The 24,841-nt window shown below is 39.5% G+C and overlaps 1 protein-coding gene across 1 annotated transcript in view; it reads left to right on the top strand.

Moving 5' to 3' along the window:
* The window catches only part of APLF (aprataxin and PNKP like factor), a 190,441-nt gene that overhangs the window by 9,533 nt on the left and 156,067 nt on the right, over nucleotides 1-24,841 (top strand). Inside the window, exon 2 of the mRNA XM_063441515.1 lies at nucleotides 7,090-7,161. Within this exon, the coding sequence (XP_063297585.1) occupies nucleotides 7,090-7,161 (72 nt within the window). The remainder of the gene's footprint in view (nucleotides 1-7,089; nucleotides 7,162-24,841) is intronic.

The raw sequence follows: 24,841 nt of genomic DNA, 5'->3' as shown, positions 1-24,841 counted from the left end.
ACCTTCATTCAGCGTGGAAGCGGTGCTGAACGTTCCCCATAGAGATACATTGCTTTAATGCTTCACTATAAGGAGATGGTAATTGATAATCTCAGTTATGGAGGCGGGCCTGCTGCGGCGAGACTGGCACAGCATTGGAAAACAGGTGAGTAAAAGCACCATTCCCATGTGATCGGAGGACACACACATCCTCTCACGCACTCACAAGATATTTATTTGATACACACACACAAAAAAAATCATAGATGCACACACACACACACACACACACACACACACAGGTGAATACATATTTTTAGCCACTCTCCTGTTTTGGGTGCAGTGGGACTGGGCACAGCAGCAGACATTAGATTGGTGGGGCTGGCTGCTGCTAATGGGAGTGGGCTGCTGCTGGTCAAGACTCCTCTCCTCCACTTGTCTCGATATCACGTGCAGTTGACTGTGCGCCGGGAGGAACTGAAGGGATCTGCAATTACTCCCTCCCGGCGCAGGGGAAACGAATGTGCGGGCGGTTGGATCTGTGAAATGCGGGCGGTTGGCTCTGTGAAAGGGGGGCAGGCGGTGAACAGAGACTATTTTACCAGGTGTCCTGCTATCTTGCTAGTTCTCTGTGCAGCCTTTGCGCCGGGAGAAAGTAATTACAGATCACTTCCTCGACCTGGCACCTGGGATTTGTCGAGCCCTGCTCTACAATATATATTTATTAAATTTGTATGTGTGTATTTTATGTATGGGTGTGTGTTTATAGAAGGCATTATATTATAGTGTGTGTGTGTGTATATATATAAATATACCTTGTGCCCCGCACTCTCTGCTCCCAGTCTTGTACTTGCCTTGGTGCTACCTCAAGCCAATTCATATATTTCCACAAAGCAGGCACTCAAAGGTCTTGGTTATGAATCAAAAATGTGCTTTATTTAGCTTTCCGTGGTTAGATATTATGTTGACATTTCAGTCCACCCTGACTTTTATCAAGAGTGTGTGTATATTTTGTTAAAATTTTTGTTCCTCTTGTTGTTTTCCTCTATTGATCACTTCTTACTACTTGATCTGTGAATAAAATATTTAGTACCTATCCTCTACTGTATGTGTGTGTATATGTGTATATATATATATATATATATATATATATAATTTACTTATTTTTTTTCCCATTCATTTATTTTTGTTGTTGTGCAGGTAGGTTCAAAATATCCACAAGTGCCACAACAGCGTATGTCAACATATATAAAAGTTAAGCAGTGGCTCGAGTAATCGCACATTTTTAGTATTTATGAACAAGATTCAACCGCTATTGCCAGCATGCCCTTCAAAAGTTAACTGAACTTAAGTTATGTAGGGCGTAGCACATTTTATACTTTCAGGCAGTGTAGTTGCATGAATGATATTAGATTGTAAGATCTTTAACAAAGATTATCTTTAAAGCTAGGTACCACCAGGCAGATCATCATATACCAGACTGTCTCCATTAGTAGGCATGGAACTTAATTCAAACAGCACTATATGTATTATAATAAACAAAGACCATGCATGCTAATCCACAGTTGCAGCTGCAACAATCTGTGGCATACTGTATCTTGTGTTTTCTTAACTTTAAAAGGCTGGGGTCATCACCAGCTCCGACAGCACACACAGCAAGAGGCCATGGGAATACGGTTCCTGCCTAGGCGTGAGGAGAGTCCCTGTGGAGTACCCCAAAGTCCCGCCATAAGGTGCGACATTCGCCGCCCTCCGTCCACAAGCTTCTCAGTTGCTGAGTGAGGTTGGTACTTTAGATCGGTGCTTCAGGTGATTTCTCCTTGTGTTCTCCTGTTATTGGTCAGTGGCTCAGGCTTCTTCAGGAGTTACCGCTGCCTAATAGGCAGGTGTGGGAAATGCAGGCTGTAATGGTTCCCGCCCATCATTGAGCGTGTTCTAGAGTTGTTGCGTGGGGGATTAAGGGCCATCAAGGAACTCCCGCCGTGCCGACCCGGGCCGCGTGCAACCCCACTACCGCTTCAGCTTGCCGTCAAGGGTACACCGTCTCGCCCAGTGCAGCTGCATCGCCGCTGTCAGCCATTTTGCCGTGACTGCGTGGGAGCCTTCCACCTTCAGGTCGCCCAGAGTAGGTGTGCAGATGGTAGCTTGCCTGGTGGGGACTGGGATGACCCCCACCAGTCCAAAGGGGGGGGGGGAAACGGGACCAAGAAGGCGCCAAGCAAGTGGTTGTTCGCTTTGATCGGGACGGAAAGCGAGGCAGCGGCCGTCCGCCCCACTCTCCTCCCGGGTAGGCCTCCGTCTTCAGGCCCCAGAGTCTCTCAACAGGACCCAGAACCAGACGATATTGGGCGCTCCAGCTGCAGTGGGACACTCCAGAGCCTCCTGCCATGGACTCCCAGGGTGGTAAGAGCACACTAAGGTGGGTATTTGCCCAAAATTAGTTTGTTCCCTCAGGAGCCCTAGTGTCTTGCAGCCTGCTGGCATGGCCGCCCAGCCGGCCCCCCAATTTAATTAAATGAAGAAAAAAATATGCACCTCCAGCTCAAAAAAAACAGTCCAGAATTTGAATACATATCCGCTTGGAATTCGGTCGGAAAATGCGATCAGCTCAGTATCAGACAAATTGCAGTTCAGTCTGAAATGAATCTCCAAGTCTAATATTTATATTGTATGCGTTTCAGAGTACATTTTCAGATATTTAAAGGGACACTATAGTCACCAGAACAACTACAGCTTATTGAATTTGTTCTGATGAGTATAATCCGTCTCTTCTGGCTTTTTGCTGTAAACACTGTCTTTTCAGAGAAAATGCAGTGTTTGCATTACAGCCTACTGATAACTCCACAGGCCTCTCTGTGGGAGAGAGGCAGGGGGGCTAAATGGTGGTTTTAACACTATAGGGTCAGGAATTCATGTTTGTGTTCCTGACCCTATAGTATGCTCCTTTTAATTGTTTGCTTCCATTTTGAAGTGGCCCTTACTAATCAAAAATCTCAGTATTAGGAAGGAACAACATCTGATTGTACAATATGCTGCCTTGATTGGTGCAGGTTGAGCGACACGACACAGCATTACCAGAGCAGTTCTGCTCACTCAAACCTTCAGCATAGTGTTGCACATTCTAGCTGTTGACGAGATGCCCTTCAGGAAAGAAATGTGCCCAGCACGATTGGCGATTATCATTAGATCTCCTCCTAGTAACAATAAACCAGAGCAATTCATTCCTCCCTTTATTAACCATTGAAAAGATTTTAAAATTCCAAAGTACACCTGCCATCGGGATGAAACGTGTAGACCGTAATATATAGTAATCCCATATTGGAGGACAAGACTGATTGATTTAAAGGAGCTACTGGATATTTTTAAAGTAATTGACATGTGAACATTGTTCATTTAAAGATGAGTGTGTGAACTATTTATCGGAAGTATGAAAGTCACAAAATTAAACTATAATAAACACATAGTTACACACAATAGAGACCCTGACTCACACCGAGGACACAGACTCGACACAGTCACTGACCGAGATATACACCTTTTCTCACACACACTCAAAAATATATCATTCATTTTTTTTATTTTTTATATATTTTTTTTATTTTAATATATATATTTTTTTATTTGGGTCCCCCCAGCCTCCTTTAACTTTGAGAGAGCTAGAGTGAATCCTTTTCCTGGGGGTCCAATGTGGGGCTTGTGTAATCTTCATGTTCCTCCAGCACTACACCCTTGCTCACTGTATAGTGATGCATAGGTCAGTGTGATGTCCTAACCTGGCTCCCGTCATCACCACAGGGCACACAAGGGAGCAGTGCTGGAAGATCATAGAGATTACAGCTCCCTCGCCACCCCCACCTTCAGCATATATCCACTCTGGCCTGTAGTGATATAGTGAGAGTGCTGAGGGCGGTTTACACTGAGCTGTAGTGGTTGTGGTGCTTCAGGTGCTTATTTAATGCCTGAAGAATAGGCAGGTCAGGCTGGCCCACCAATGGCGGACCATGGAGAGAGCTCTGTTACAGCACTCTTGGTGCATGGTCCTCATGCTCTCAGCACAGTGTTAGTGTGCTTAAGGCTGCACTTACGTTATCCTTTCTGGTGACCGTACCCTGGGGTCCCCAAAAGCAGTACATCAATGAACAAAGTCGACACGGTGGAGCAGAACCCTGAAATAGGTACACTCCTGCTGAAGACGGAAATTTTGGGATGCCTAGAGCAATGAGGCTATAAATCAAAACCACTTCATTAAGCTAAAGTTGTTTTGGTGCGTAGTGTCCCTTTAAAGTCACCAAATGTAAAGCTCTGTCACTACTCTTTAAGTCAACCTCTGATGCAAAAAAGCTGAATAGATTAGCTTTACGTTTTTCCACTCAGATTGCTAAAAATACATAACATTTTATTCCTAAGAGGTGAAAACTGCAATTATTGCCACTGAAATGGATGTGCAAATAACTGTTACATACTCAAATGTAAGGAGGCTACTGCCACATTGCATGGGGGTAAACACTACAAATAAGTAACATCATTTGCTCTATCTGCCCAAATTCCTACTCATTGGCTTTTTTAGATGACCTACTGATCATTTTGAGAAGCTGAAGGCTGCTGAGCTTCTTGCCTTCGTCAATCACATACTGTGGAAACCTTTTAAAAAGAATGAGAAACACTGTATCACTTAGATATTGGTCTAATTCATTGACCGAGAAATGTGATACTCAGCTGAACAAAGACGACTTCATAAACTGAACAGCAGGGAGCGCTCTTGATCCAGCAACATTGTTTCACTTGCGTACAAGCAATATTAATTTGGACAACTGTAGTGTAGTTGTTACATCTTATTTTAATGTGGCTTGAAGTTTTTTCCTACTTAATAATCCGAATGTTTATTCTGGATTTATATGTGATATTCTGTTCTTCAAGTGAGCCTGTTTTAATTTGTTGTACAATATTCTGGTGAGAGAACACCAGAATTTAATATCCTCTAATGAAGCACACTGCTTATCAGTGCGTTGATCACATATTTTTAAATATCCCCTTGAATATGGCTTTGTTATCCATATGTTACTAGATGATCCTTCGCAGTTCAATTTTACTTGTAATCAGGGTCAATAATTGTCTGTGGAACAATGAGTAGACCAAGACTTATATGATTTAATAAAATAAGAAACGTAGCTGATTCTAGTTACTGTTTGGGGAATGTAACAAAAATCGCTTTCTGTTTAATTGTTTATTGTAGACTTTGCTGTTTGATGTCCCTGTTAACAATATCTGAAAAATAAGTGGCATTGGGCTCTATGTGGATGAACAATGTACCATTTCTTATTTCTTCTTATTTCTAAAGTTTTGTTACTGGGTTGAGATTTGGAGTAGAGATAAAAAAAAAGCACTTTCCTTGGCAATACTTTGGTGTGTGGGTGATATCTTGGTACCATGATGCTCTGAGTGTACTCCTATTTATTGTGTAATCTACCTACGTCAACTTTCCTTCCATCGTGCAATATGAATGCACCCTCAAGGCATTTGGGTGGTTAAATTAATTTACGTTGTACGTCCTACCTGATAGAAATATGATATGAAGATGAAAAGCCATTTGTTTACTTTTTAGCTTGGCTTATTGGATCCTGTGGGGAGGGGGTGAGAGAATTTTGTTAAAAAAAAAATACAAACCTAAAAAACAATTCAGCTTTCATATGAATTACGGGAGTATACCATAATGATTGACTTCATAAAGTATTAATCAAATGAATCCAGAAATATTTTATAGAGGAGTCTTTTTGGGTGAAGTAAAGTAGTACATTGCTGTGTAAAAAAGTTACGCTGGCATTCGTTATCACAGCTAGGTGAAAGATCATGCATCCAGTTTGTCGTCATGCATGTTTAACAGATATATTTATATATGTTCAAATGTATAGGGATATGGTCAGGATACTAACATAAGAAATCTCCTAAATATTAGTGTCGCAAGTTCAGGTGAAATCAAATAGAGGCACAGTCTGATTTGGGATAACAAGCAAATAGTTTCCCTACTGTGGTAGAACTGCACCTCCCGTATAATGCTAAGCAATCCTATAAAAAAGACGTGTCTGTGGCTGGTTCCAACATGGTACATTTAATTGATTTAGCCTTTAATGGCCAATGACATGCCAAGTATGTCACGTTTTAAAGTACTTTAACGAACTCATGGTCTTTAAGGACTTCATTTAAACTTGCAACCTGTTAAATGGAAACAAATGTATCTCTTCATAGATATTTGGTACTGTAAGCGTAATGCTTTTTAACTTTCTATAATTGTACTATTTTAGAAAACCTTGAGAAACTACCATGAGTATAAGAGAAACTAGATTTAAAACTACGTTTAGATTAATGAAGCAGTTTTGGTGTATAGATCATGCCCATGCAGTCTCACTGGTAATTCTCTGCCATTTAGCAGTTAAATCACTTTATTTATGCAGCTGTAGTCACACCTGCCCTTGATATTACCCACACAACCTCCCTAGACACTTCCTGTAAAGATAATTTCAATATTTACATTTCCTTTTCTTGTACAGTCTTTCATTTAGAATTTTTGCTAATTTTATCTCTATTGCCCAGGCTCCCTTAGTGCTGCTGGCCTCACCGCCTCCTGCAATGGAATTGAGGAGACGTCTCTTTCTTGTTGCTGGTCCAATCCAATGCTCCTCATACAGGATGTCCCATGACAGTTTAATTTGGTTGTTACAGCGGAAGTAAAATAACCACTAGAGGTGTGTTTTAACCCTTCTAGGTAAACATTGCCGCTGCTACAAAACATCAATGTACATTTACATTGCAGGGTTTAAACAGGGCCACTGCTTCCAGACCACTTCATAGAGATGAAAAGGTCTGGGTGCATTTAGTGGTCCTTTAACTCCTTAATGGCAGAGAACTGAGCAGTAAGACTACTTCGGCATGATCTATACACCAAAACTGCTTCATTAAACTAAATATTATTGGTGCTTAGAGTATCCCTTTTAAGCTAAAGTTGTTTTGATGCATAGTGTCCCTTTTTAGCATATACAAATGAACTGTACTAAGTCCATTCAAAGATTGATACACCATCCGTAGCCTCCTCTTTAATCCTCTCTTTTGTTTTAGGTTACAGATAAAAGGGTGTCCAGAAATCACGCTCTTCTTGAAGTTGTGGATAGCAAACTGCGCATTAAGCCGGTAATTATTGATTTTAATGTTTGTTGGTGGATAAATCATGATGGAAATGCTATATAATTATTATACTGCATATTACAATTTTACCACATAGAGGGAGAATGTGATGTTTATATCAGGACCTTCATAAAATGACTGAGCACATGTTGTTTTCCGGGGGTCTTTTGTATTGATCGCATTTACAATTTTTACATATTGAATTCTCATAAAGGTGTGATGGCAAATCGTGGCCCTCCAGATGTTTGAGCTATATCTCATAATTGTTATGAAAGCCTTGGATATAATTCAACTGTTGTGATATTTGTGTTACTGTTACTTGTTTCCACTACATTTATTTGAAAAGAAAAAAGATATCGATGATCTCTTAAGTAGAGATGTACAATTTCTGTAATGTTTCATGCCATGGGGAAACTTTGTAAATTTTTGTTTTTAATTTTATTTTTTTCCCAGGAATTTTTTTTTTTACTTTTGTGGAAAAAAACTGAAAAAATGCAGAGTGGAATAGTTTTTGCAAACTGAAAATCATCTTGTTCCACTAGAAACATGAAATGCAGTGCATATAAAAGTATAATGCTTGAAATAAAATTACAACTTTTTCTGTTAACTAAATCTTGCTTTTTAAAACTTTATTCTTTGTTACAAATAGAACAAGGTCGGTGTCTGTTGAGAACATTTCTACTATATTTGAGAACAGGACCCCTCCTCTCCCCCTAAAGCATAAAAATAAGAAACCATAAATACACCTTAAAAATAAAAGATGTCCTCTAATACTCATCCTGGAACTTTGACTGGGATTTGCGCCTTAGCACCAATTGCAAATAAAGTAACTGGCATTATTTGTGCCAGTAGGATGTGGACATATGGCATTTTGGGGGTGTAAAGACCACCTTACTACTTAATCGTCATAGTGAGGTTTAACATTGGAGTGGTCCTTTAACTAGAATGGGAAGAGCTACTTGCACTTTCATTGCTATGGTCCTTGTCATTTAATTCCATAACATATTTTTTTAATGTCTTTTTAAATACTTCTTGTCACAGTATTTGCAAATTGCAACTTTGTTCCCCGCAGAAATTGCACTGTTAAATTGTTTCCAAATGCTAAATGCCTCACCATTTTAATGAGAGGAGAAAAAGAAAAAAAAAAACAATTTACTGGCCAGACTCTGACTATAAGTAAATATTATGCAGGAGAGGGGAGGACATGAATCATAATCATTAATATAAAGATTATGGATTCTCTGAGATCATGTGCACTGATCTCAGCCAGGCAGAGTGAAATCGAGACTGGTGCAACGAGGGCTGAAAGTGAAGTATTACCTTTCAAACCCTCACACCTGGGGACTAAATAGGTGTCAGGACACGATGGCATTATGAATACATGTTTGCATTTCTAATGCTATAGTACGGTATTTCTTTAACTTGCATGGTTTTAACAAAAAACAAGAAAGTATGCAGACAGTTTCAGTGTGTAAATGAAGCTTACTGCAACATCTGGAAAAATATATATAGCGCGATTGTGTCTAAATATAGAACCTGGCTATCAAAATAATCTGGTCAGAGACCCCAATTAAACAAAGTATATACAAGTGATCCTGCAATCCTATGCCAGCCCAGGATAGTAGAGATAAGGAGATAATTAGACGAATATTCACACTCTCCCCTAATAATACGCTTTATTGTGATCTGCTATAGGGATAGGAGTATTGAGTAGCTGAATCTCCATAATCAAAACATCCTAGGGAATATGCTTGTAAGACTAGGAGCATACTTCAAAACAGAGAGAGAAATGAAACTGAAATAGAAGTATAGAGTCAGTCAAAATCAGACTATTTTAAATTTAAGAAAGCCTCTCTCCCTGTAAAGCTAACTAGACAGGCATAGGAAAGAAAAAAGAGAAACGTACGTACGTGTCGGTGCTAAGGAGATGCACCTTCGTCAGGGGCCAACAAATAACTGAAATGGAGCCTTTTAAATACCCTAACTACCAGGAGACATGATTACCTTGTGTCCAATAGAATGTGGGGGTGTGTATGTCCACAGCTGACTGTGATATCCTGGTTAGAAGACTGTGACCGCCAATACTGATTGCTGGAAATGGAGGGGGAGTCCCTAGCCGATCACATGACTCATTGTGCCGTGCGTCACATGACGCATCCGGCATTCCCCTAGCTGGGCGTAGCTCGTTCATCCTCCCCAATTGCTACCGCCCCTCAGCCTCACATGGGAGTGCTCGTCACCGCCGATCAGCTCCTGTCCATCATGCTCACGTGGGCGGACCCCATGTGACGATACGGGCGGACCTGAGTAGTCTCCGTGCAGGGAAATGCCGAGAATATCGCTATTGTAGCTAAATACCCACATCTCCCTATTAAGTCCTGGCAAAGCCACAGTGTGTACTATCTACAATATTAACACTAAGCAAAGATGCTTAGGAGGTATGCAGGTATAATACCCAGTAGAAAAAAGTCCAATAAAGAACTAATGATAAATGTCTAGTGAGCGTGCAAAGTTATTTCTTATGAACACAGACAATATTAGTTGTGATATATGTTTTGTACTAGATACTTAGAGGACACAGGCTAGAATGCCCAATTAAAGTGGTACATTCTGCCCATGTATCTACCATACTGGGTACATTAGAGATATCTACCTCTAAGCGACCAGATGGTAGTGTGGTGGCCAAGTGAATGCATAGCTCACAGTCTTTTGTCAAAAGACCCTGGAAGAAATGAACCTTCAACAGACAGGCACCACATTCCTGAAAGGCCTTAAGTATTGTACCCATTGGGTGGCTATTGTCTTAGGACAGTACTGGCATTCGCAATTAAGTGGTCCTTGTCCGGTAATCATGTCAAAAATAAAGAACTATGTATTAAAAATAAAATAAAGCCATAAAAATGATGTTAATAATTCAAATAAAGTATACCCATTGTGAAGCACAACACGCTATATTTACAAATTTACAAGTGTATCAGGCCATACAAACTCTATCCGGGTCAGTCTGTACAGCTATCACATAGAAAGAAATATGACACCTATATGTATATATATATAAATACCTGAGCATCTTACATGGTGTCAATGGTCTGAAATGAAGGGTGTATATGAGAAACCTTCGTTTAGGCCCGAGGGTGACAAGGTTTTGAGCTTATAAATCCAGAAGCTCTCCATTTGGAGTAGCTTCTTGTCCAGGTCCCCCCCTCTTGGTCCCAAGGTTACCCTTTCAATGCCACTAAATCTAATTCCTTCAGGTGAGCCCCCATGGTGTAGTTTCAAATGTTTAGAAACTGGAGTATCAATTTGCCTTTTAGGGTTCACAGAGTTAACGTGTTCCCGTATCCTAAGTTTAAACATTCGAAAAGTTTTTCCCACATATAGTTTTTTGCACAAACAGGTAAGTAAGTAGATAAGCCAAAAACCACAACCCCCACGTTTGATAGCCACATTTAATTCAGGCTGGGAGGCCGTTAGAACTGTGTTTCAAAAGTTCTGGCCGTGTTTATTGGATGATACTCACCTTAAAAGGGTCCTGGGACCTAGAGTCGAAATGACCGCCCGTAGAGGGAAGAATCTCAGGAACATTCTTGTCCCAAGCCATTTTCACTGTCCCCCTACACGTACCTGGCTACACAACACTACGGTGGGATCATATCAATGTGGCCACTGTGTGGTTTGTAAATTTATCAAACGCGACTCTAAGATCATTTTCGATAGCACTGGGAAAATACCTTTTAAGATCAAATCTTTTTTCAACTGTAACACCACTGGTTTAGTATATCTCCTCACATGTACCTGTCATCTGCAATATGTGGGAAAAACTTTTAGACCCTTCAAGGAGCGTATCAAGGAGCATGTTAGATCACCTAAACTGCTCGTTGATACCCCCATAGGTCGTCATTTGAAAGAGGCTCATGCTGGTAATCCACAGGGGCTTCGGTTCTGTGGACTAGAATTGGTCCGAAAGGACAGACGCAGGGGCAACTATGACCGTTTTTTGAGACAACGGGAAAGCTTTTGGATCTTCCAACTCAAAACACTTCACCCAAAAGGTCTCAACGAAGGTTTTTCCTTCGCCCCCTTTATTTAAACAATCTAAAAATACTAATTTAATCCTGACAGGTCAAACTTTTTTGTAAATATTGTGTAAATATTTTCTAAATTTCTTTATATATATTTTCAAGATGTATGGTCGGCATTTTTTCACCTATTTAGGGTTATGTTTCTAACCCTTTAACAATACTCGTCAACACACCGTGTTACCCTAACAAATCCTCTGTTTTCCCTATATGTTTGGAGCTAATCACTTCTCCCAATTTCTAATTAATTTATACGAACATTTATTTATCCTTTCATAATTGTTCGTTTACGCCTCGTTGTTTATATACCTAAACCTCTAGTCTGTTCCTAACATCATGGCATTTGTATGCCAACCACCGAAAAATCGTCCTATATATAATAACTGGATTAATGTACTTTGGATCGTATATTGGAATTTTTCCAGCCCTCCCTTAAGTACTATTTCCCGTTTAATTCTGCATACGGGTATATTTATTTGAAAATACTGATGTACCATTAATGCCTTTGGACGACCCCGGTAACTCTATGAACTCATAGTCTTACCACTATTATCTCTGGGGATTTTTCGGGCTATATATTTAATCCCTCGCAGCCTTCCATGGCGCCCGGGTCTTTTGTATTTAATAGATCCATATCGGCACTCTGTTCCCGTATAGGGTTAACTGCAAATGTGGACCCTTTGTGGGGGAGGGATTTCTCCGCCCCCCTCTGTCCACACGGATTCACCGATTGGACAGTGAAGATGACGTCACACTAGAGGGAAGTTCTAAATTTCATTTAAAAAGAGGCGCTATCCACTCTGCAAACGGCTCTTGACAAAGGCGATTTGTATCGCCGAAATGCGCGTTGAGCAGCTCACATAGAGCGGATGACTTTATTTTAAATTTTCTTGTTTGGACAATTCTGGGGTTTGACATTCCTACGATCCTGGGCACTGCTAAAGACTGTTTACCGATATGTATAAGATATGTACAAGATGCTAGGGACTCCTACCCCCAAATCACATTTAGCTGTTTAGGCATCTTGCTACATATTGCTACATATTTCTTACTACGCTTCTCTTTGTAATTTAGAATTGGTTTCCTTATACTTCTTGCCTCAAGAATCAATATGTGCTGTATGCATGGGATATAAGTTGATGGCATTTATGGGAACCTTCCTATTTTACTTCTAAATTTGAAGTGCACTGTAACCTGTAGCCTTTAGCTACCTCTAGGCTAATACCCTTTATACTTGTACCTGTCTTCTGCCTAATAAGTGATATTTATCCAAGGTATTATTGAAGGCATTTCTAGGTACTATTGGGTCTTTATTTTGCATTTCTGGATGCATATATTGTATCCTTTACTATTTGATACAAAATATAGCCTGTTGTTTTAGCAACTATTGCTGCATACTTTATATCCTCGGTCCCTTCGATACAACTATATTAGTGGAACATTTGGCACATTTTTGAAGCCACATCAACATTTCCACAGTTTATTTGTTCTCTTTGGCATAGCCTGCTGGTGTAGCTATGACTCTACCCCACTAGGTCCTTATTTTAAATTTACACTTGTATATTCACGTTTTTTCTTTTCCTCAAGAGGGATTATTAAAGAGTTTTTGTTTTTTGGCTACCTGCATGTAAGACTCCCCCTAGTGGGTACCTGCAGTATAGGCCCTTTGTATAACATAAGAATATAAGGTCTATTTGGAAGGTAATTCGTTCTCGAGTTGCCAACCAGTAGCCCTATCTTTCTCTAAGTAGATAAGCCCCTTGGACTGACAGTTGAAGAAATTCTTCACTTTGAATTCTTGTATTCCAGAGGAATCTGAAAACGTTTTGGAGGGTCTGCGGATAAACTTGCACGCCTTACATTTCCCACATTGGTATGTCCCTAAGACTGGAGACTTCAACCATGATGTTTTCTGGGGTGCACTCTTAAGATGGCTCGGGACCAACATATCCTTAATATTACGTCCCCTTCTTGCTGTCACTGAGGCCTTAGGTGTAATTACCTTACAAAGATGTGGGTCCTGATGTAGAAGGGGCCAAAATCTATCCAAGATTTGTATAATTTGATGCCAGCCGGCATCAAAGTTCCCTATGCATCTTATGACTTCCTGTGGTGGCCCTGGATTATGTTCGGCTAAAAGGTCCAAGAGCATATTAAAAAGAGGGGTCTCTTTTTTAGGACAACCCAACATGGAAGAAAGTGTAGCCCCACGGACAAGGTACAGAGGCAGACCACCTCAACAATACAGGGGAAGAAAAAGATACTAGATAAGACCCCCTTAAATAACCAAATCATCAATCTGTCCTCATACACCCCGACCAAAACAGAGCTACAGGTGTTACAGCGTGGTATGTCCTTTGTCCCAGTTTCAGACTTTGATAAGTTCAACTGGACAAAGGACATACACCTGTTTGCGAGAAAACTGGCCCTGTTTAAATTTCACTATATGAAAGACGAAAAAAGGGCAAAAGATCTAGGACTACAAGTCTCTGATATGGGTGCACTGGATATGTTGGTTGACCTCCTTATTGCTAATGACGAATCTGAAGAAAGATACCCTCCCTTTACACATCTAAAAAAGAAAAGTATGTTCACTCCACACTTAATGGACTTTAAATACATAGACCAATTTGTGGAAATGACATGCAATGAAATTGAGGAAATCAACCCAAAAGACCTTCCAACCCAACTGAATAGTAACATTTCCCCCCAAGAACACATCTCTCTCAAAAAACGTAAAGATCTGGATGAGGTAATTTTTAAACCCTCAGATAAAAGGGTCAATACTGTCATTCTAAACAAACCTGACTATGTTTCCATGGTACATAGACTAATTGAAGACAGTAACACCTACGAAGTCCTAAAGGGTGACCCCACTAAAAAATACCTGGCAGAATTGAAAATAATCCTTGATGCAGCATTATCTCAATTTCTAATATCCAAAGACGAATATAATTTTATGTTCGTCAAAAATCCTGTTACTGCCACTTTCTATGCACTCCCAAAAGTACATAAACAGCAACCAGTACTTAATGGGAGACCCATAGTCTCTGGCAGAGGCAATCTGACCCAAAATATCAGTTTATATGTGGATCAGATCCTGAGGAAACTAGTAATTCAACTTCCTTCATACTTAAAAGACACGAAGCATACATTAAACATCATTGAAGAAATAAAAATCAGTGGCCACGCTATTTTGTGTAGCCTTGATGTGGAGAGCCTGTATAGCTCAATTCCACATGAAGTTGGATTACAACATCTGAAAGCAAGTTTGGACAGGAAACCAATAGTATCACTAAGACATAATAAATTTGTCCAAGATTTGATGCTGTTTATTTTAACACACAATCACTTCATTTTCCAGGGTAAATACTACCACCAGGTGAGAGGTACTGCGATGGGGACAGCTTGTGCCCCATCGTATGCCAACCTCCACCTGGGGTGGTGGGAGACCCAAATGGTATTCACTGAACATATGGTAAAATACACAAAGTATATCAAAATATGGAAAAGATACATCGATGATGTACTTATCATATGGACAGATACCCCGGATTTGTTTCTGGAGTTTGTTCACACTCTCAATTCCAATAACATCAATCTAAAATTGACTAGTGAAATTGGTGGTAATAGAATTAACTTTCTGGATCTCACCATTTCACTGACAGAAGAAGGGCGCCTCATATCTACCTTGTTCCGTAAACCAACGGCAACTAACAACTTGCTGAATTGGACTAGTCATCACCCTCCATCCCTAAAGAAAGGGATTCCAACTGGACAATACCTGTGTTTTAGACGCAACTGTTCCACCCTGGATGATTTCAAAATAAAGGCCAAGGTCTTACAACTCCAATTCAAACAAAAGGGGTACCCGAATAGATGCTTAAAGAACGCATACAAACGGGCTCTCCTGTCAGACCGTAAGGACCTTTTAGCCGAACATAATCCAGGGCCACCACAGGAAGTCATAAGATGCATAGGGAACTTTGATGCCGGCTGGCATCAAATTATAGAAATCTTGGATAGATTTTGGCCCCTTCTACATCAGGACCCACATCTTTGTAAGGTAATTACACCTAAGGCCTCAGTGACAGCAAGAAGGGGACGTAATATTAAGGATATGTTGGTCCCGAGCCATCTTAAGAGTGCACCCCAGAAAACATCATGGTTGAAGTCTCCAGTCTTAGGGACATACCAATGTGGGAAATGTAAGGCGTGCAAGTTTATCCGCAGACCCTCCAAAACGTTTTCAGATTCCTCTGGAATACAAGAATTCAAAGTGAAGAATTTCTTCAACTGCCAGTCCAAGGGCCTTATCTACTTACTTACCTGTTTGTGCAAAAAACTATATGTGGGAAAAACTTTTCGAATGTTTAAACTTAGGATACGGGAACACGTTAACTCTGTGAACCCTAAAAGGCAAATTGATACTCCAGTTTCTAAACATTTGAAACTACACCATGGGGGCTCACCTGAAGGAATTAGATTTAGTGGCATTGAAAGGGTAACCTTGGGACCAAGAGGGGGGGACCTGGACAAGAAGCTACTCCAAATGGAGAGCTTCTGGATTTATAAGCTCAAAACCTTGTCACCCTCGGGCCTAAACGAAGGTTTCTCATATACACCCTTCATTTCAGACCATTGACACCATGTAAGATGCTCAGGTATTTATATATATATATACATATAGGTGTCATATTTCTTTCTATGTGATAGCTGTACAGACTGACCCGGATAGAGTTTGTATGGCCTGATACACTTGTAAATTTGTAAATATAGCGTGTTGTGCTTCACAATGGGTATACTTTATTTGAATTATTAACATCATTTTTATGGCTTTATTTTATTTTTAATACATAGTTCTTTATTTTTGACATGATTACCGGACAAGGACCACTTAATTGCGAATGCCAGTACTGTCCTAAGACGATAGCCACCCAATGGGTACAATACTTAAGGCCTTTCAGGAATGTGGTGCCTGTCTGTTGAAGGTTCATTTCTTCCAGGGTCTTTTGACAAAAGACTGTGAGCTATGCATTCACTTGGCCACCACACTACCATCTGGTCGCTTAGAGGTAGATATCTCTAATGTACCCAGTATGGTAGATACATGGGCAGAATGTACCACTTTAATTGGGCATTCTAGCCTGTGTCCTCTAAGTATCTAGTACAAAACATATATCACAACTAATATTGTCTGTGTTCATAATAAATAACTTTGCACGCTCACTAGACATTTATCATTAGTTCTTTATTGGACTTTTTTCCACTGGGTATTATACCTGCATACCTCCTAAGCATCTTTGCTTAGTGTTAATATTGTAGATAGTACACACTGTGGCTTTGCCAGGACTTAATAGGGAGATGTGGGTATTTAGCTACAATAGCGATATTCTCGGCATTTCCCTGCACGGAGACTACTCAGGTCCGCCCGTATCGTCACATGGGGTCCGCCCACGTGAGCATGATGGACAGGAGCTGATCGGCGGTGACGAGCACTCCCATGTGAGGCTGAGGGGCGGTAGCAATTGGGGAGGATGAACGAGCTATGCCCAGCTAGGGGAATGCCGGATGCGTCATGTGACGCACGGCACAATGAGTCATGTGATCGGCTAGGGACTCCCCCCTCCATTTCCAGCAATCAGTATTGGCGGTCACAGTCTTCTAGCCAGGATATCACAGTCAGCTGTGGACATACACACCCCCACATTCTATTGGACACAAGGTAATCATGTCTCCTGGTAGTTAGGGTATTTAAAAGGCTCCATTTCAGTTATTTGTTGGCCCCTGACGAAGGTGCATCTCCTTAGCACCGACACGTACGTTGGGCGTTTTTTCTGCACTGGGCACTGGTGTTGGAGCACCATGATCACTATTTAATTTAATTTTCAATTTTTCTCTTTTTTCTTTCCTATGCCTGTCTAGTTAGCTTTACAGGGAGAGAGGCTTTCTTAAATTTAAAATATCAGTCTGATTTTGACTGACTCTATACTTCTATTTCAGTTTCTATCTCTCTCTGTTTTGAAGTATGCTCCTAGTCTTACAAGGATATTCCCTAGGATGTTTTGATTATGGAGATTCAGCTACTCAATACTCCTATCCCTATAGCAGATCACAATAAAGCGTATTATTAGGGGAGAGTGTGAATATTCGTCTAATTATCTCCTTATCTCTACTATCCTGGGCTGGCATAGGATTGCAGGATCACTTGTATATACTTTGTTTAATTGGGGTCTCTGACCAGATTATTTTGATAGCTAGGTTCTATATTTAGACACAATCGCGCTATATATATTTTTCCAGATGTTGCAGTAAGCTTCATTTACACACTGAAACTGTCTGCATACTTTCTTGTTTTTTGTTATATTGATACTTGGGGTTAAGCCCCTTTGAGACTTCTGGAGTCTCATACTGGTACTCCTGTCTCTGTGCAACACCGGTTACCACTGCCCCCTTTGGGAGGTGTGTATGGTGGATGCACAGGGACATAGAATGTTCTGTTTTTTGCTTTTTTCTTGCATGGTTTTAAACTGCTTCGACACCGTTATCAAATTACTCTCAGCAGACTTGTACCAGAGCCCTAATGTTTCAGAAATTGTCTCTTGTATGATAACAAATGTTAAGGAAGCCTATTCAGTTCTGCCAATTTTTGGTTGGAAAATTCTATAAACAAAAATGTGTATTATCAAAAGCAGATAACATTGCTATAAATCTGTATATCTAAATAAATCTTTAATATAGTGAAGACTTTCTATATTTCGTACGTAGAGAGTGCTGTTACTGATTTAAGGAACTCTCTATGAACCATAAGAACATCCTCTCAATTAGGTTGTTATGGTGCCTGGAAGTCCTGAATGCTGCCTTTACTTAAAGGGTTAAACTCTTTTTACGTATGGTTTAACCCCAAGCTTGTGTAAATGGCACTCACCTGTTCTGCCCCTTTTCTTCCGATCAAGCTCTTGACATCAACCTCAGACTGGGTATCGATGAGAGTCTGGGAGAATCAGTCACAAATGTGTAATAAAGGTACATACTCCGCTCCCTCTATATTAACTACCCTTCTGAGTTTCTGTGTAAGCTGCCTCTTTTTAACTGACACAATTTCCATCTCTAAGCCATATCTACCTGCTTCTTTTTTCAGTTTTCCATCCCATTCCAATAAAATGGGGTGTGATTCTCCTGTTAGGCAGGCCTGGCTATTGTAAGCCAAGGCCAACAATAATGATGGGTTCTATTGACTGGCTGCAGCCCTGCAGTGTCCCCATGCAGTTGGTTCCCTAGTCATATTTAACAGCACAAACCTTTGTTTTGCCATTTATTTAATGTTCATTCACTGGAATACAGCGAAGAAACCAAATTCCTTTATTGGATTTCTACAGCTTTAGTTTTTGCATAGAATATGTGGTTAACGTTTTTTTGACCATTTGTACGTTAATTTACAACATGGTAACATAACTTCTATTTAGTAGAATGCTAGCTTTATTATTTATAACAATATATAATTACTCGCACAAGTTTCCTTGACCAGATAATAGTTGAATTCCAGGTAAAACAAAGTTTATTTTTATGAAACATATCGGGAATTATACTCTACAACAAAAACATTAAAGTAGGCGTAATTGCTATAATTCCTTACTGAATAAGTAGAGGAAGTGGCAGTTTTTTTCATGTCCCTCATACTTGCTTCATGTAAACCAATATATTTACGATGAGCAATATTCTGCATAGATATCTTAGACCACACAATAACAGAGTTTATATTTCAATGGGTTAGGCCATGGTGTTTCTTCAAAGCCTTAGGGGATGACAACCATAATTTCACAACAATGAGCATAGTTACATAAACATTTTACTTTACTTTAAGCAATGTTTAACTTTCTCAACCACCAAATTGCCAGTCAGTCTTAGCTGATCTGAAAGCCTTTTATTTAAAACCATTTATCACCATATCCTTCTTCAAAACTTGACCCTGGGGATGACTTTCCCCCCAGATACTCAACTGGGGTGGAAACAGACAAATCATTTTCTATCAGGTTTTGCAACCAAGATTTAAAATATAAATTCCGATATTTGATAAATTAACCTGATCCTTAAACAGACCCAGGTCCTTCTGATCTAATCTAGAATGTCTGTATGAGAAATAAAAAGATAAATGGGCGGTTGGTGAAGGTGATGATAGGTCTCAAATCTAGTGTAGGCAAGCCACTGTCCTGAGGTCACTCTTAACCTCTATACAAAATAAAAACAATGTCTGGCGCCCTGTAGTTTGAATTAGCGTTCAGACATTGTGTTTATTTTGTCTGTATGAGATCATCACGATTGAAGTCCAAATTCAGTCAATATATTCTTGCTCCTGCTCTTTGCATGGCCCGCTTTGACAAAGGAATGACCTTTGTTGCGGTATCTGAAGTAAATAATAAATAGAATAAAAGGAGGAAAAACAACATTAATTCATGTTCTCTCGCCCTTATAACAATCTTTCCCCATTGTATCTCCTCCAAAATCTAATTTAGCCGCATCAGTTGCTCCCCCAATCCTGAAAGAATATGAAGTCAATTTACCTCAATAACCAAGTCTTTCTTTCAAAGCATAACTGCAAACCTTGTCAGTGGAAAGACCAAAATACACACAACAGAATATATAGCATATTTCTAACTAACATAATGATTACACTTGATAATATAGTATTGGTAAAATTTTACCAGATAATAACGGTTATTTCACGTTACTGTGCACGTTTTGATTAATATACACTTATTACATATAGCAACAAGTTCAACTTAATTAATGTGGGACAGGTACTGTCAAGTAAGGTTATTGAGGTCGTCAAGAAGACACATTTGATAAATTATTAAGGGAAGATTGTCGTTAATTTTATTATAACGGTTTAAATCAAGGACAAGATTGCACATTTTTTTTTTTTTTTTGGCCTCTTCGGTTAATATGGGATACTCCCAATATGTTTTTTTTTGCTGATAGATTCCAGATGGTTAATAAATGAAGCTTTCGGGTTGATAATTATGTATATTCTTCTTTCTGCTCCCTCCAACCGCTATGCAGTTGAGTTTAATTGATCTGCACCTTGGTAGGTAACGGTCAATACTGGGTAAAGGATGGCTCCTATGGAAGGAAGGGCAGGGAGTCATTGGGGATTTAATGTATTTTGTACGTGCTTGTTGTTTAGTTATGTTTTGGTCATATTTGGTCTTTCTCATCATGATGGTTCCACGGGAGATTGTCTAAATTTTAAACTGGTATTACAATGATAAAAGTATTAACATAAAATCTCAGGGGTTTAAATTCACCACAAAAGCGTAATATCCTCTTAAAATTTCTGAAAGATGAGTCTATTTCCATTTGTGGGTTGCAAGAAACACATTGGGAACGGAGAGGAAAATCACGATTAAACTTTAATTTTATTTTCTCCTCCTCCTTATATGATAAAAAAAAGAGGAGTTGCCACCCTTATTTCTTCTAGAGTAGCTTTCAAATGTATTCATCAAATACAGGACCTAGAAGGCAGGTATCATATATTAATCTGTGAAATAAACCATAAGGTATATACGATTGTTAACCTTTACGCACCAAATCAAGCCCCAATAAGGTTCATCCGGAAATTGCTGGATAAAGTTGATAGAATTAGTCAGGGTATGGTAATCTATCTGGGGGACTTTAACTGTATTCCTAATCCAGAATTAGATAGAAGTTTAATTAGGGATCATTATAATAAACAGTTAAAAACGTCAGCAAAATCTTTTAGTAATTTGTTAAAGAATAGGGGCCTTTTGGATCTCTGGCGCACTCTTCATCCTATGGAACATGATTTTACGTGTTTTTCACATGCACATGAGGTATACTCTCGAACATGTGAACTCTGTGAACCCCTCCAGGCAAATCGATACAGTCATCTCTAGACACCTGAAATTGAGACACGGAGGCTCAGCACATGGCCTACGGTTTAACGGAATTGAAAAAATAAAGCTAGGTCCAAGAAAGGGTGATATAGACATTAAACTTCTCCAGAGAGAGAGTTACTGGATTTTCACACTAAAAACCTTGTCCCCAAATGGGCTAAATGAGGGCTTCTCATATTACCCCCTTCATATGAGTACTCTCTCCACTAATAAAGTGAAGTGAGGTGGTTTTCCTCACTAGTAGACGCTTGTCTCCCTCTTTACTTCTAGGTCATTGTCCTGTATGTTCGAAATATTCAATACAACGATCCGTATCATTTCTCTATGATAGCTTTACACTTATATGTTCTATGTCCATTTTTTAAGCACGCTTTGTTAATATTCACTATTACTAAATTGTAATATGTATATATTGTAAATATCTGTAAATAACAATACATAATTATTTTTCTTTTTCTGCCATTAGAAGTACCGTATCTCGAGGTCTTATGACCATCTGTCCTGTTATATAGCATTCCGATACCTTTCTATCCAAGACTGTAATATAGGATACGCCAATCATAGCACAAAGTGCAAACCTAGGCATTATCGTAAATATGCCAGGAGACAGGAGATCATATATCGTCATTATTCTCACAGATGGAATAAAATAGGATGACCATAATCTGTATCATATTGATGCTCCCCCAATCCCATTTAGAGGTGCATAATATCAAATGTATACCTCATGAATGAGTGGAGGATCAGGTTAACCTATGGCATTCTAAGAAACTCCGTCTGTGTGAGTCTATGGAGCAGCATTATACCATGGATATACTTTATTGGTCAACACTGTCTCACTATCACACTCATGTATCAGCATAATAACCAAGCGGCTAATATTCTACCCGTACAGCTGAACCCGGAGCAGACAAGCTGAGAAATGTTGAAGTGAGGGACACCCGATATTTTATGTAGAAACTGTGGCGATGAGAAGCCGTCACAGCTTCAAAGGTATCCTACATCAGCAACACACTGGGGTTTTCGATCCCCTCTCGGCACGGAGTTGGTTAAAATTCAGTTGGAGAAACGTCGGAACCTAATGCATATGATTGGCTGGATTAGATCAGCCCATTAGCATATGCCGACGTGGTAGCAGATACATTATATCAATTACGGCTGAACCCGTAATAGTCTTGCCGAGAAATATTAAAGAGAGGGACTCTTGATACTTTATGTGGAAACTGTAGCTAAGCTAAGCTGCTACAGTTTCGCATGCCTCCCACAACACTGGCAGCTTTGTGTCTTTGACTCCCTCTCGGCACACAGTTGGTTAAACGGTCTTGGAACAACGTCAGAATATAATGCACATGATTGGCTGGCTCAGTCCAGGTCATTAGCATATGCCCACGTGGTATTTTTGGCGCTCGGTATCGGCTCCTTGATTGGACAGTCTCTAAGATACTGAGACCTGAGTACATACAAAAGGAGACTAGGAACCAGTCTCCTATCAGCCCCTGACGAAGGTGCATCTAAGCAAGCACCGAAACGCGCGTCGGGCTCTATGGGCTCTTTTCGTTCACTTTATTTCACTTAGGGCTATCTATCACCATGTGCAGGCAACCAACATTCTAAGTATGGTTCTGCACATGGAGCCACTATAATCTCTGTCTCTTTCACCTCCCTCTCTCTTTCCTTGGGTTTTGGTCACTTTATGACTGTCTGTAGAGCATTTATTCTCACAGAATAGGTTGGGGTCTCCCTTGTATCTACTGTAACCATTATTTGTTTAGCGTTACAGTTGCCTAGCAATAGACTCTGGGGGATATTTCGAATTCCTTCCCAAATGCTAGATTCTCTCCTTTTATTATATACAGGGAATTGCTATATGCTGCCCCATATGCCAGCTTGGTCTATGACTCGATTTACTACAGTTTTGTAAACTGCACATCTATAGACTACTATAAGTTTGGTGTCATTTACCAGCCACACAGCATACAGGAACCTTTGAGGTTCTACATAAGTGACCATACCCCAGATACCCATGTCAGCTGAATGACATACACCTACCCTTTACGCTCTTAGCTCTGGACTTGACCATTCTTTTGCCCAATAAAGTCATTAGCCAGTTAGCATTCCTTTGAGCTTTGTAGGCACTAGGGTATCACTTGATATCTATAGAGGTGAGCCATTAAGGCAAGTTTTCACATTTATTTATCTATTAGTTTTTTTACTAGATTGCATTAATTTCTTTATTTCCCTATCATATCCAGTAGTATACTCGGCCAGTCTGGATCACTCCAGCTGTTTGAGTAGTTTGTTTATACTCTAGAATTGACTTGATAGTCTCAGACCCAAGCATCTCAAAAATGTTGAAAAAAAGTCTTTATTAAAAACATTTCATGGTCAGATCATAATGCGCTAATAATGATTCTAGATGATGGTTTGAAGGATAATAGATCTAATTGGAGATTGAACGATCGTCTTTTAAATATTCCGGATTATCTAAGCCAAATTAAGTCAACTACTGATTTATTTTTTGAAGAAAATATTAAAGATGATCTACCTTTACCTATTATTTGGTGCGCTTATAAATGTACAATTCGAGGACACCTCATTAAGTTGGGGTCTCTAGAAAAAAAAAAGAATTCTTATAATCTTGCGCACCTTTATATAGAATTAGATAAATTAGATTATATAAATAAGAAGAACCCCTCCTTAGATATTATTAAAAAACTGTCGACTATTAAGGATAATATCAATGATTTACTGATTCAGAAAGCAAATTTTTCATTAGAAAAACTACGAAGATCATGGTACTATAAGGGTAATAGAGCGGACAAATTACTCTCGAATAGGCTGAAGAAGGATTCTATCAAGATGAGGGTAACTAAGATTATCCAAGAGGATAAGGTTCTCTTGGATCCATCAAAAATAGGCCAAGCTTTCCAATCATTTTATACCAAATTATATAATCTCCCGGATAGACAATCCCCAGTTAATCTTACAGAATATTTAGAGAATCTAAAATTGCCTAAAATATCGATTTTCCAACTGCAAAAACTGAATGAACCTATTAATTTAGAAGAGGTTAACCAAGCCATAGATAAAATAAAAACTTCTAAGACCCCAGGCCCGGATGGCTTTAGTAATAAATTCTATAAATCTATGAAGGAAAATTTAGTAAATACTTTAACAGATATTTTTAATGAGTTTATGGCAAAGGGTAAGATCCCGCCGGAGATGCTAAAGGCTAATATAATTCCTATTCTTAAACATCAAAAATCATCAGAGCTAATAACTAACTATAGACCTATTTCGTTGCTGAATGAAGATCTAAAACTTTATTCATCAATAATGGCAAGTAGATTAAATACGATTATGATGGATATAATCCATAGGGATCAAGTGGGTTTTATTTCTAAACGTTCTTCGGTATACAATGTTAGACGTTTGATAGATGTAGTGGATTGGGCTCAGTCGAGGAAATGTCCCCTCCTGATCCTGTCTCTAGACGCAGAGAAAGCGTTTGACAGGGTCAGGTGGGATTTCCTCGACGCGGTCCTACCATCCTTTGGTCTTTTAGGGAACATAAGGAATGCAATAATGGCCTTATATTCAACTCCCTTTGCAAAAGTCATGGGGGCTGGATTCAGCTCAGATTTTTTTCCGTTGAAAAACGGGACAAGACAGGGCTGTCCGCTTTCACCACTT

The sequence above is a fragment of the Pelobates fuscus genome, chromosome 2 (assembly GCF_036172605.1).
Source record: "Pelobates fuscus isolate aPelFus1 chromosome 2, aPelFus1.pri, whole genome shotgun sequence".
In the NCBI taxonomy this organism is placed as follows: domain Eukaryota; kingdom Metazoa; phylum Chordata; class Amphibia; order Anura; family Pelobatidae; genus Pelobates; species Pelobates fuscus.
Note: the sequence above shows the minus strand (reverse complement) of the source record. Positions and strands in the feature narration are given on the sequence as shown.